General features: G+C 56.2%; 1 protein-coding gene across 1 annotated transcript; it reads right to left on the bottom strand.

Annotated features, from left to right (window-relative positions):
- Positions 1 to 94: 94 nt before the first annotated feature.
- LOC115618033 (calcium/calmodulin-dependent protein kinase type IV-like) lies at positions 95 to 11,646 on the bottom strand. The gene is made up of 12 exons (XM_030509140.1): positions 11,180 to 11,646; positions 10,690 to 10,817; positions 7,529 to 7,607; positions 7,146 to 7,208; positions 4,576 to 4,658; positions 4,333 to 4,405; positions 3,807 to 3,897; positions 3,645 to 3,719; positions 3,387 to 3,462; positions 3,114 to 3,240; positions 2,844 to 2,996; positions 95 to 2,510 (listed from the first exon to the last, which is right to left on the bottom strand). Exons 2-12 carry the CDS (start codon positions 10,785 to 10,787, stop codon positions 2,283 to 2,285), a joined length of 1,146 nt encoding a protein of 381 aa, XP_030365000.1. The 5' UTR covers positions 10,788 to 10,817; positions 11,180 to 11,646; the 3' UTR covers positions 95 to 2,282.
- Between the last annotated feature and the right edge of the window lie 1,217 nt (positions 11,647 to 12,863).

Below are 12,863 nucleotides of genomic sequence, written 5' to 3'. Positions count from 1 at the left end.
GAAAAATGAAAACCCAAACGGCCTCAGGGAGTTGGTGCTTGGCCCGCTCAGCTCTGAGCCCTCCTGAGGACAACAGCGAACACGGAGCCCAGGCGGTGGTGTTGGATACTTTATTGGCTGTCTCTACTTCTTTATAAATACCTGCGATACCGGAAATGTCACCACTACACTGCAGTAGTCAGTAAAACACATCCTGAAAACAGCTACAGACCAAAATTGGCTTTAGTCCCCGAAGTACTTCTTATTTTCTTACTACCTTTGAGTACTGATACTTGTGGAATAATACTGTGTAACAGAAGAGGCAAACTCCTTTTCTTTGCTTACAGTTTTCCCTCCAGTGGCTTCCAACACTGAAGACACTTGTTACTTGCTGTTACCTAATTGATACCTTAATTCCCATTATTTTGTAGGATCAGGAGTGCTCTGTGGCCAGGGCAATGCTATGTTTCCCAGCATGGCCCCCAGTGGGCATGCTGAGCACTCTGGCCTGGTCCTGCAAGGCGTTTAAATACACATTTCATGTCAGAGGATAGCAAATAGTCAAATTTTAAGACCCAGGTTAGCGAACAACACAGTAAAAGTGGAGTTCTGGCCCCACTGGCGTAAATGGGGACACATCCTGGAGTTTGAAGGACAGAGCGTCACCCAAAAGATGGGATAAAGAGTGGAGTTGAGTGCGCTGCAAGGTTCAGCCCTCTGTATTAAAGAGAGAAAACAGACTGCCCCCCTGCAAAACACACCGAAAAGTGATTTTTCCCCTGCCGAAGCGCTCTCCTATGTTGTCAGCGATCGCTTTCTCTCTTGCTGTTCATCTGCTTCCCCACTGAAGGTATGACTGTGAGTTCATAAAAATAAAAGCACATTTCTGGTCAAGACCTGATACTTCTCTAATTAAAAACCCTTTTGAACATCCGATCTCTGTATTCGGCTTTACAAGCACCCTAAACATAAATGTCATGTGGTATGGATCAGCCCTTACACGTAATCTTTATGGTTTCTGCTTGTGCTGTGCATCAACATGAGGGTCTTTGTGTTACATTTGCCTTTGCTGCCATTGCAGCTCTGCCCCGTGCCAGGCTGGGTTCTTCATCACCAAAACCTCAGGCTGTGTTTGCCACCTCTCCTTCGTCAGCTGCTGTGTCCCCACGCTGGAAAAACGAACTTTGTGCACAAATTCCGTTCTCTGAGATTTTTTGCTCTAATGTGCATGGCCCAAACGGCCAGGGGTATGCGTTGAGGCAGCACCTCAGGTCAGGAATTGCACCTCACGTGCAATATGGCTTTTCCTGTCTGATTACTTTTTCTGTATTAAAATCTGCAAATGCTTGGTAAATAACTGCCTGAAAAAAGTCTTTTCAATAAATTTGTCAACTGATGTCATTAGACTTAAAAAAAAACCCCAATACATATAAACTCATTGTCCTCCCTCAGGAAACAACAGCACCGTTACAGGTTACAAAGTCTTACAACGTGCTGTAGAAAGAGCTGCATTGTTCTTTGTTAAAACTCATGTGAATGGTAACCTGGAATACCAAGGAAGATGCCAGACAAGCTGCATTCCCAGTTCCCAGTTTGGGACAATCCTACCACCATCATGTACCCACAGCAAGACTGAACGTGGGAACAAATAAAGCTGGAGTGGAACAAAAGCACAAGTCGGAGTTTGTCTACCATCTAGAGATAATAAAGGAACCACTCACAAACACTTTTTCTTCAGATAGGATCAATCAGCTGGGTCCAAAGGCTCCTACAAACCTTGTCTAGTAACAGCAGTAAACCTACAGCTGCGTCTGGTAACAGCGATTGTAGATGGAACGTGGATGGTCAGCGATAACCCAGAGGCACCCACTCCCCAAAGAAACCCTTAAGGATTATTTACAGGAGCTTACAAAACTCTGCGGTAAAGACAACTTCCTGCCTTTGTAGGTAAGGTGAAAGAAATCCTTTTTCTGCTGTTCGCTCCTTGGTTTTTAAGCCACTTGGGATCTTTTCAAACCACAGTGGCCAGAACTGTTAATTTGTTGGAAGACGGAGTCACCAGCCTTGTTTTCCTCAGTCGGGTCCGTACAGACACACACTCACAGCGACCAGGTACAACTGCACTGGCAACAGGACACTAAATAAGGACGCTCCACACCACAGACCACGGCTCCCGACACACACTGACACTTGGGGCACTCCCGGCCCCATGGCTTCCCCCACCTCTCGCTGTGCCAGCTTCCAAGGGTCAGCGGGGCGCTGCTTGTGGAGGCCACGGTGAGCCGACACCAGTGCCGGGCGCGTTAGCTCTGGCAGCTGGCGCTGCTCACGGGAACCTTGGGCACGGCGGGGCAGTCGCTCGGGAAAGCTTCGAGGTCCTCGGTGGTGGCGGTGGCTTCGGGGCCAGCGGTCCCTGTCCCCTGGGGCAGGCGGGTGCCCCGGGGACCCCTCTGGCTGCGCCCGCTGCGGGAGCAGTCGTGGTGACCGTGGTTGCCCAAGCGGCTGGAAGCCACCACGGCTTTCATTGCAGCCTGTTGCAAAGGCACAGTGGGGTGAGCAGTTAGTAGCATGTCTTAGGGAGACTTTTCCCCTTCCATGCCTTTCCCGAGATGCTTGATCCCAGCGGGAGCATGCAGAGAGAGCGATGGCACCCGCTTCTCCAGCCCAGCCCTTCGCTTCAGGCAAGGCTTTTCCTTTTTGCTCTATCATCCTTTATCCCCTGAGCTGCCACGTGTCACTGAACATTTATCTGCACAAGGCAGGGGATCCTTAAAACCCAGAGACAGCAGCTCTGATAGCCCCAGCACAAAGGGAACATGAACACGAGCCACCCTCGGGAGTTAATGGGGCTTTTTCACCTTTACCTTCAGTTTTCTCCTGGCGTTAAATTCCTGCAGTTTCTTCTGCGTGCTGTCCATGTGAGCAAATTTAGCTGCTTTCCCTGTAACCCAGGGATGTTCCAGAGCCTGGTGGACGGTCAGTCTCTTCCGGGGGTCCAAGACGATTAATTTTCTGACCTGTAACCCATGAAAAGGCCTCATTTGCCTCAAAAGCCCCTGGTTTTGTTATTCCACAAGCACTGATCTGAAGCCTTCATACTCAGCAGCCCAGAGCCCTGGCACTGCCTCACTCACCAAATCCTTGGCGTTGAGGGAAACCTCATCCCACCATGGGGACACGAACTCATAGTCGCAGGTGAGGATGCGGCTGTACATGTACTGGTCCCCTCGTGGGTCGAAGAAGGGCTCGAAGCCACAAAGCCTGTGAGCACGTGAGAGAGGAGCTACACGCTGCCGCTCGGGCCCCACGGCACAGCCAGGCCGGCGTTTGCCAGCTGCTCACGGTGGGCTGAGGTGGAGCAACCGGTGGTTCCACTGCCGCGGTTTCACCACCCTGAGCTTACTCACAGGATGTAGGTGATGACACCCACGGACCACATGTCCACTTCAGGGCCATACGGGCACCCATGGAGGATTTCAGGGGCTGGAAGCAGAGTTTGGGGTTCAGATGCACAGATGTGGGGAGCTCCCCGCAGAGAAAACACCTCCTGGGTACCATTAGCACCTCTTGATGCTGGCGCAGCCATCAGCAAGCCGTATACCAAGCGGCAGGGAGTAGCCCCCTGGGTCTCCCTCCCGCTTCCCCAGCTCTTCCCTCCTGCTTACCGCAGTATCCCGGCGTCCCGCAGATGGTTTTCATGGTGTCCTGTTCATCCACAATCTTGGAGAGCCCAAAGTCACCTTGAGGGACATAGAGAGTGCAGCGCTGCCGTCAGGGGAGGCACTGTTAACTCCTCTTTGTGCCACAAACCCCCCCGGCAAACCCACCGATTTTAAGGGGAGCGTCAGGGGACAGGTCTGCGTAGAGCAGGTTCTCCGGCTTCAGGTCACGGTGGACGACCCCGTTTTCATGCAAATACTACAGAGAGAAAAAGCGGGGACGTGGTAAGGAAGGGAAGGGGCAGGGAATCCCCATCTGCCTTGGACAGTGACTGGGGGGGTCCCGGCACAAACACGGCACCAACTCGCCCGACTTGTCCTTTGGAAACACTCAATGCCTGCAGTGCCGGAGCTGCTGCGGGGCATGGGAAGGACACTTCCCATTGTGAGTTTCCATTTTTAAACCCTCCTGTTGCTATAGAAACCCCATCTCCAGCAGCCCCGTGATGCAGAGCAGCGCTGACCTTCCTCCCTCCTCCTTCATCCCCCCAAATGTGGATTGGAAGAGGCCCCTCCACCAGCGACACCTTTGGAAGGCCAAGGATGAGCGGGCAAAATGTCTCTCCTTGAGGGTATTTGGGAGGGTGCAGCCCCCACAGTGACAACCCTGACCCATGCACAGGGGGCACCTCACCGAAACAGCTTCCAGGATCTGCTTGACCACGTGGGCTGCATCCCGCTCGCTGTAGAAGCCCCTCTCCACGATCCTGCAGGCATACTGGATCAGCACACCAGCACCCTGCCCGCATGGAGCCCCCTCACGCTCTGTCCCCCGACCGTGGTGTGCATCAGCCCCCTCCATCCTCCCCCCGCCATCAGGGTGGGATTCATCCCCCTCCATTAGGAGCCAGGATGGGGATGATGGGGCCGGGTGTACCTGTCAAAGAGCTCTCCTCCCGTGACCAGCTCCAGGATGAGCGCGATCTCAGAGAGCGTCTCGAAAATCTCCTTCAGCTTGATCTGAAAGGGGCAACAGGAGGGATGTGGGATGCAGATGTGGGATGCAGATGTGGGATGCAGATGCGGGATGCAGAGGCTGTGCCAGGAGGAGCATTCAACCACTGGGGTGTGAGGGGTTTATCGGGACAACCGGCACATTTCCCTCCTTGCCTCTATATTTGTTTGAACATGATTTGTTCTAATGCTTGTAACAGCCCTGCTCGCTCAATCACGCGTTAAAGGCGATGCTGGGAATGGGAATACAGGCACGCGGTGCCTTTATCCTCCTCACGTCCCCAAGCTCATTAGCTAGAAGAGGAGCTCACCAAAAGCTTTTTAATTTCACAGCTTCCCCGCCTGTGCTGGTACCTCATCCAGCCCCACAGCAAAGCCCTGCCCTCATCCCTCCTGGGACCCATCCTGCACAGCTACAACTTGCAAGGATGCGGGATCGATGCACGGAGCCCCAAGAGCCCAAAGCCACTTCTGGAACCCTACAGGCACTTTTGGAAATGTCCCTTGGACCATTTTTCAGCAGAAGAGGCACTAAAGGAACTGGTTTTCTCATGATTTTGGGGGTTTTTAGCTCCCACACGAGGTGAGCTTGTCTGCGCGAGACCTTTGTGCCACTGCAGCAAATCTGGAATTCACAGGTCCCTCTTAAAACTATGTCAAAATGCAATTTTTTTTATTATTATTATTTTTTAATGGAAAACTGAGAATTTCACGCTTCTTAAGACTTTTGTGACACTGCGAATTTCATGGGGCTTTAATCATTACCTTCATAGGCTGGGTGACAAGCCGTGATACCCTGCAGGGTGAGAGACACTATGTGGCAGCTTATTGCATTATAATAATACACGGAAGCACTATAATTTTCCTATTAACTTCAAAAGTTTACAATCCTATTATCATCCGCTCTTGAGGTTGGTGCTGAACGATAGCGAGCGCACAGGCAGCACCGGCGTAAATAATGAAACAGAGCAGCTCTGCTTCAAAAAACCACTTGAACCTGGGAGTGAGCAGAACCCTACAGAAAACACAGTGATTTAAATATTAAAACTGCCCGGCTGGTTCCTCCTCACGTCTCTGTGGAGCTGCTGCCTGGGGAGGAAAGGAGGAGGGAGGGCAGAAGTGGGATCTTCTGTTGCGTTTCTGATAACACATCAGAGGGGAGCCTCTCCCTATCCATGGCTGATCGCGCACAAGCGGCTGCTCCGAGTGGTGCTCCCCATCCCTGTATCTGCCCAAATGTCCTGGGAGTGGGAAGGCGCCTCCGTGGAAAAGGCTGAAGTGCCTGATAGCCCCAAAACACTGAAACACCCTAAGGCAGGCCTGTGCTGAGCTGGTCAAGGGGCTTAGGGACACCCCGGCTTCAGCGTGCTTGCCTCCACTGTCCCTGTTTTTAGGATGTTTTGGACTTCTCTTGGCTTCACCTCTTTGCATCAAGGATTTTGACTGTGTGGTCAGGACATCCCTGTAGGGGAGAAGCCTCATTGCTCCAAGGAGGGTTGACATGGGCTGGGCTGGAAACAGCCATGCCCAGGGTTTTAGAATCATAGAATCACAGAATGATTTGGGTTGGAAAGGACCTTAAGATCATCCAGTTCCAACCCCCTGCCATGGGCTGTGTTTTGAGCAACGCTGCAAAAGAAATGGCAGCTTGGGCAGCATCAGCAGCAAAGCAATGTCCTGGCAATATCCCGCTGCTGTCCTGGCCACAGAATCAGTCGGAGTGGGGTCTGCTGCACCCCTGCAGTGCCAGCGCTCAGCTGCCAGGTGGGTTTTGTGTTATTTCCTTAACTCCAAGATGCTTTTGCAATTTGCCAGTGGAACTAAGCAGCTGGGAATAAGCCTTTTTGGCTGGTGGAGGGATGGGGGGAGAGCAGAGCCCCAAGGTCCCTGCCATTGCAGAGGGGCTAAAACGGCAGCCCCGGCTCTGCTGACACCAGCGGTGATTGGATCCGCTCTGGGCATTGCAAATCATTCCAGCCAAGCTGCTGTTATCCCCCGAGCGCTGAGCAAGAGAAACGGCGCTGGCTGTGCTGGGACACGGCACCCGGCACCCGCGGCCCCATCATCCCCCTTTTATCTCCCCTTGCAGGATTCATTACAGACGGGCAATTTTCAGTGGTGTTCATTTGATCTCCTCGATGGAAATTGCTTACCAAATGGAAGTCTCAGGCCAGAGGACAGGGGGGTGGCCGGGGCGGGGGGGGCACGGGAGCCTGGTCCTTGGTGTCAGAGCTGAGAAGCTCAAAGGTACTGCAAGGACCAGGATTTTCATGCCATGGTGAGAACCAGGCATCTGGAGCCCGTCTGCAAGGCAGGGAGCGGACATGGGGTGCAGGCAGGGGTGGTGGGTTCATTCCACACCGAGATGGGATGAGGACAAGGACATCCCAGCCCTTCCCTCAGCACCACTGTGCTCCTGGGCTGCCCATGGGAAGCATTAAGGGGACCTAACCCAAAGGGAGCTGCGAGCTGTGCCATGAGGGCCGTACTCACGATATTGGGGTGTGAGAGCCGCAGCAGGACCCCGATCTCTGTCCTCACGATCTTTTTGTCGATCTAGAAAACAGAGCCCGCACAGAAGCGGCATTACCTGTGCTGCCAGGGCTGGGTCCCCCTTCGTACTGTGCAGACACCCCCTCCCCATTGCTCCCTGCAGGTTCCCATGTTTGTCCTAGGGCCTGTTTTCCTGACAGCAGCAAAATGCACCCATTACACAACCCCGTCTGCACCCCCAGCCCAAATCCCAGCACTTTTGTCCACCCAGGACCCCCAGATCACAGCAGTGATGCCCGACTGACAGTCCCCTCCCAGTACCAAGGTACTTTGGTAGCAAAGTCACCTCCCACCCTGCAGCCCCCTGCCCTGCCAACACTCACCGTCTTCTTGAGTATCTTGGCAGCATATGGGGTGCCCGTGCCCTTCTCCTGGCAGCTGTAGACCACCGAGGTGGCTCCCCTGTGGGAGGTTTGGGGGTGCATGAGGTGGTATGGATGAAGGGGGGGATTCTGTTTGCCCCGTGCCCCCCAACTCCACGACCTTTGCTAGCGCCCTGGGAGTGCAGTGTGCATCTGCCTCCTTGTGCATCCCTCTCCCTGCATTGTTTCCAGCTTTCCTGGGTAAAGCCATTTTAATTAAACCAAGTCCTAGAGGGGTTTTAAATCCTTAAGCCGCTTTCATGACAGGACAGAGCCTCCCTCTTCCCACTTGTGGCCATGGGGACCGCAGGGATGCTGTGAGGGTCCCTGTCCCAGTCGTGTCCCTGACAAGGTCACGGCACACGGGGCAATCCTCTGTGTCACTGTGTCACTGCAAAACCTCCCCACCAGGTAAAACCGCTCCAGGTGACAAGAGGGATTGTTCCTGTTGAACCCCCAGCAGTGCCCTCAGCTGCCAGTGATCTTTAGATCTAGTGAATAACATTTTTTAGCCACTGGACAGTGAAATCAACCCATTGCTTCAGGCCATTACGGGGCTCATTTGCAATTTCGTCTTTGCTGCCTGGCTCCTCGGAGCAGATTAATTCTCACCCCCGAGAATCAGCCACATTTTATTGCTCTTTGGCTTCACCATCTTCTGGGACCCAAGCTCAGGCTCTGCTCAAGGTGCGTGGCATCCCCAGGCACCAACACTGAAAAGCCAGCCCCATGCCAGACACCATCTTTCACACCAAAACCTCCCATGAGACAAACACGAACCCACAGTGTGGCTGGAAGTGACCCATTTGCTGCAGCCCCATGTGTTGAATGCGGTCCCCAGGGTGCTCTCATGACAGAGAGATTTGCTTTAGAAACAAGAGAGGATTTTGCAACTCATCCGGCTGAACTTGGGAATCACGTTCCCATGGCAACGGCAGAGCCGGGTACCGAGTACCATAGGGATGCTGCAGGATGAACAAAACCCGGCACTTCTAGGCCATTTGCAAAACGTTTTCCTCCCTTTGCTCAACATTTTCTATGAAATCTTATTTTTCAAATAAAAAGCAATTTGGAAACAAACTGCTCAGGTTTGGAAGGGGAGAGGTGGCTGTCACCACCTTCTCCAGCTCAGGAAAATGGGCAGAAGCCTTCGATTTGAACCCAAAATGGCACTGCTGCTGCAGCACCCACAGCAGTAACACACTCCCAGTGGGAGAAGGAGCCACCTAGAGCTCTCCTGTAGCAGCTCAGCTCCCGCAAGCACCGTTTCCATACGCACCAGGGTTTTGCAGTACCCCAGCAGCCGCCCGCACTCCTCATCCCTCTCATCTCAGCTGAATCCCAGCCCAGACCTGGCACCTATCGCCTTCCCACAAGATTTTTTCCGCACGGACAATTTGCAGCCTGATTCCTGGTGCCAACAGGATCATTTCAAAGCCCTCGGCTCCACATTTAGGAGGTGCTGGGGCTGCTCCTCAGACACGGCACAACCCGCTGTGCCCATGGCGAGGCGCCGGCTGCCCCTCACGTGTTCCCAATTACAGCAGCGGCTGGATCCGTGCCGGCATTCGCTACACCCCAGCCCCTCGCCCCACTGGCCCCGGCAGCCGCTGCTCTCGCTGCTGCTTAAAGCCTCGAATAAATATCTGCAATCAACCTTGACTGCGACAGGAGATAATTGCATTTGCTTTACAGATGAACTGGAAAATGTTGAACAATGGGATTTGCCACAAGAGCCTGACGGATGGACGGGGGCATGAGCAGCCTGCAGAGCACAAGGGCCAGCCCATGGTGGGGACAGTGGGAACTGCACTGCTCAGAGCCTGTCCCTCTGTCCTACCCCCATCTGTGCAGGGCTGCGCGGTGCCGAGCCCTGAGCTGACACTGGCCACACCTCAGTAAGAAGCCTTAAACACCCGTTTTTGCCAGAGCTGATGTTTTTCAGGCTCAAAGGCTCCCCTGCAGATGGCTGGGGCTGGCCCAGCCTAAACCACCACCACTGCAAACATCTGCTTCAGAGCCTGGGCTTGGCAGCAGCGCTGCCTCTGCTGGCCTGCAAATGGGACCGTCAGACTTTCCACACAAGGGTTCCCTGCACCCCCTTGGATCCTCATTGTCCTGAGTGCACTGGGACACCAGTGACAAGCCTGTCCCATGGTTGGGAGCTCCCGGCGCTGCTGCTCTCCTCGAAGGGGCACAGGAGCTGGGCCTGGGCATCTGCAGGATGCATCCTGGCCCTGGGGCACCAGCAGCCTCCAGGCCCAGGCACTTGGCACCGGCCCTGGGCGCCCATGGACACTGCATCCTGAGGGGCCCTGCAAGGGCTGGGAAGCGACCAAGCAGCTGTGTGTGCCAAGACCAGGACAAACCCACCTGGGAAGGAAAGATGGGCAGGTTTAAAACACGTTTCCTGGCCGCCCCAGCACAAATGGCACCAGCACCTGCAGGACCTGGCATGTCAGCCCTGATGTCCCCTGTCCATAAGGATTTATGGTAGGGCCTCTAATAAATAAGCCACGAGAGCTTCCGTCAAGCAGTTGGTGGCTGCTGAGGTGGCTCTGCTCTGATCCACCACACAGGGATGGGGACACTGCTGGTCCTTGGCAGGGCTTCCTGACCCGGATGGGATAAATCCAGATCTGGGAATAAATCCCCCCCCGGGACCACATGCCTTTGCAGGGGCTGCTGCAGGAGGGACCCACCATGGCCCCACACTGTGCCAGGCTCACTGCTCACCTCCCCAAAGCCTTGAGCTGCTCAGGGGCGAGACGAGTCACACCAGGAGCCCACTTCCCACCCACATGGGTGAGAACCACGGACACAGGAACCCGGGCCCCATTCTGCAAACCCTCAGTGAGCCACTGGACAGTGAAATCAACAGTGACCCCTCGTGAAACCATCGCTGCATCATCGTGACACAGCCCCAGCTCTAGCTTACACATGAGTGCAGGGTCTTCTGCCTTCCACCCCCCTTATCCACCCCTCCATTCCCCTTCATCCATCCCTGCCACATCCCTCCTCCATCCAGGCCAGTCCCTGCCCCGACCAGGACATGCTCCCATGCCAGGAGGGCTCCTGCCCCCAACATTCCCTGCCTGCCCGCCCCTCCCAGCAGCTGGTACCGTCCCAGCTCAGGGCCCACGATGTAGAAATCTTCCAGGGCTGTCTTGCGGTGGGAGCCATCGATCCAGTACTCGCTGCTGCTCTCGGAGGAGGGCATGGTGGGCCGGGGGCAGCAATCTCCTGCCAGCTGCTCGGAAGAGGAGACCCAGACATCACCATGTCCCCCCCGCATGCAAGCGCCCAGATGGCCCAGCAAAAACCAGCGCTTGGGATTATCGAGTACGATGGAGTTGCAGCCACAAATCTCCTTCCCCCCAGGCACGTACGCTGCCTTTTCTGAGCTAATACCCACCCCCATCATGCCACCCCCAGCTTTTCACACCAGGCCCTCCACTTCCCCTCTGTGGCGCAGGGACTGGCGTGTGGGGTATTTGCTGCCCCCCAATTCCTGCAGTCTCACCCAAACCCACGCTAACATCAAGCACCCCCCTGCCACGGGCCCCACAGACCCTGCTCTTTGCAGCCCTGATTCGGGGGCCCAGCACGTACCGTTAGCTGCGGGGTCGCTGCACGATGGAGCCGTGTCCCCCCCAGAGCTGCCTCATCCCCGGCGCGGGGCGGTTGTGCGGGGGGTGGGCGCTGAGTGCGGGGCCCGCTCAGCCCCGCGCACCCCGATGCTGGCGCTGGGCCTGGCCGCAGCCCCCCGGGCCCGTTGCTGCCAGCCGGCGGGCAGGGTCCCGCGCTGCTCCCCTCCGCGGCCGTGTTAGGGCTCAGCCCCTCGGCCGCGCTCCGCAGGGCGCTGAGCAGCGCTGGAGCGCGGGGATGCGGAGATGGAGGGATGCAAGGATGAGAGGATGCAGGGATTATGGAGGAACGTAGGGATGCCGGGAAGCGGGACCGCAGGGATGCAGGGAGGGAGGAAGGTGGGGATGCGAGGCCGGGGTGGGTGCACCGGGACCCTCCCAGGCAGCATCACCGCTCTCCCGTTCGGCTCGGCCGTGCCACCCCTCGGCCCGACGCCGCCACTGCACCGCGCCCCACCGCCCCCCGGTGCCGCGGGCTGTGATGGGCGCCGGGGGGGCGCAGGGCGGCCCCGGGCCCACCGCCCCGCCCTGCAGCCGCTCCCCATCGCTCGCAGCCCAGCGCCTGGCCGAGGGCACCCGGGGAGCGCCAAGAGCCCGGCGAGTCCCGGTCCTGCCCCGGCGCGGGCGCTGCCGGGCGCGGCCGCACGGTGACGCCGTCGCCCGCCGGATGGGAACGGCGGGGGGGGGGGGGGAGGGGGAAGGGCGGACCTCAAATTGGGGTTGGGGCGGGACTGGTTCGAGCGGAGGGAGTGGGAATGGGGATTGGAGGGGGGTACGGCAGGAGACGGGGCGAAAGGGTGGGGTGGGAAGGGATTGGGGCTGGTTTTGGGCCAGGAACAGGATGGGAGCGGAGATGGGATTGGGGATGAGGATGGGTTGGGACGGGCGTGGGGCCAGGGGATGGGAGTGGGGATAGGGGTTGGGTTGGGGCCAGGGTGCAGTTGGCCCCATGGCTGGGGGGAGCCTTGCGGGGTTTTGTGTTCCCCAAGCAGGAAGTTTCTCCTGTAGGTACAAGCGGAGGAAATGAAACTCTGTCAGCTCTGACAGCAAAAATGCAGGAGGCGGGGGACGGGGGGCAGTCAGGGACATGCTCCATTCCCCCCCTTGCAAGCCATGGCCAGGAATGGGGCTGCTCTTGTTGCGGGGCCTGCCCAACGCTTCTCCCCAAAGCTGTGAGCCAGGAGCAGGTCAAATATTGGAACTAGGGAGAGAATCCTGTGGGGCAGCGGCCCCCATGTGGGACCAATGGGCCCTGGGGATGCTGCATGGTCCCCCCATGCTGCAGCATGGATGGGAGACCCGCATGAAAGGCAGCAAGGGTCTCGCCAGCACGAAACACTCTCTTTGTAATGGGCTTCCCAAGTACTTATTAAAATATTTTATCACATCTGAGGGAGGCAGAGTCAGCCCTGCTTGATCTAGTCTAGTTGCAACTCTCTTTTGAAAGGGATGTTCTTAAAGGGAGTGACCTGCTAAGTGAATAAATTGACTCAGCCTCCATTTCTCCCTGTCCTGACATGTTGTGGAGACGAGGGTGGGCTGGAAGAGGCTGATTTGCATAATTAATATTTATCACTTCATCCAGAACAAGCACAGTCCCCCCGTTCATCCCCAGCCCCAGAAGAGTGGGGGCTGTGTCTGAAGAGCAT

This window comes from Strigops habroptila, chromosome 20, assembly GCF_004027225.2.
Source record: "Strigops habroptila isolate Jane chromosome 20, bStrHab1.2.pri, whole genome shotgun sequence".
NCBI classification, from domain to species: Eukaryota; Metazoa; Chordata; class Aves; order Psittaciformes; family Psittacidae; genus Strigops; species Strigops habroptila.
The sequence above is the reverse complement of the archived record's forward strand: the minus strand, read 5'-3'. Positions and strand labels throughout refer to the sequence as shown.

Bases quoted from the DNA above. Each gene is read 5' to 3' on its own strand.
- LOC115618033 (XM_030509140.1), bottom strand. From the start codon at position 10,787: ATGCCCTCCTCCGAGAGCAGCAGCGAGTACTGGATCGATGGCTCCCAC. The intron at 7,209-7,528 runs GTGAGTGTTGGC...TCTGTTTTCTAG, and splicing joins CCAAGATACTCAAGAAGACG to ATCGACAAAAAGATCGTGAG. The intron at 3,720-3,806 runs GTGGGTTTGCCG...ATGTCCCTCAAG, and splicing joins TGACGCTCCCCTTAAAATCG to GTGACTTTGGGCTCTCCAAG.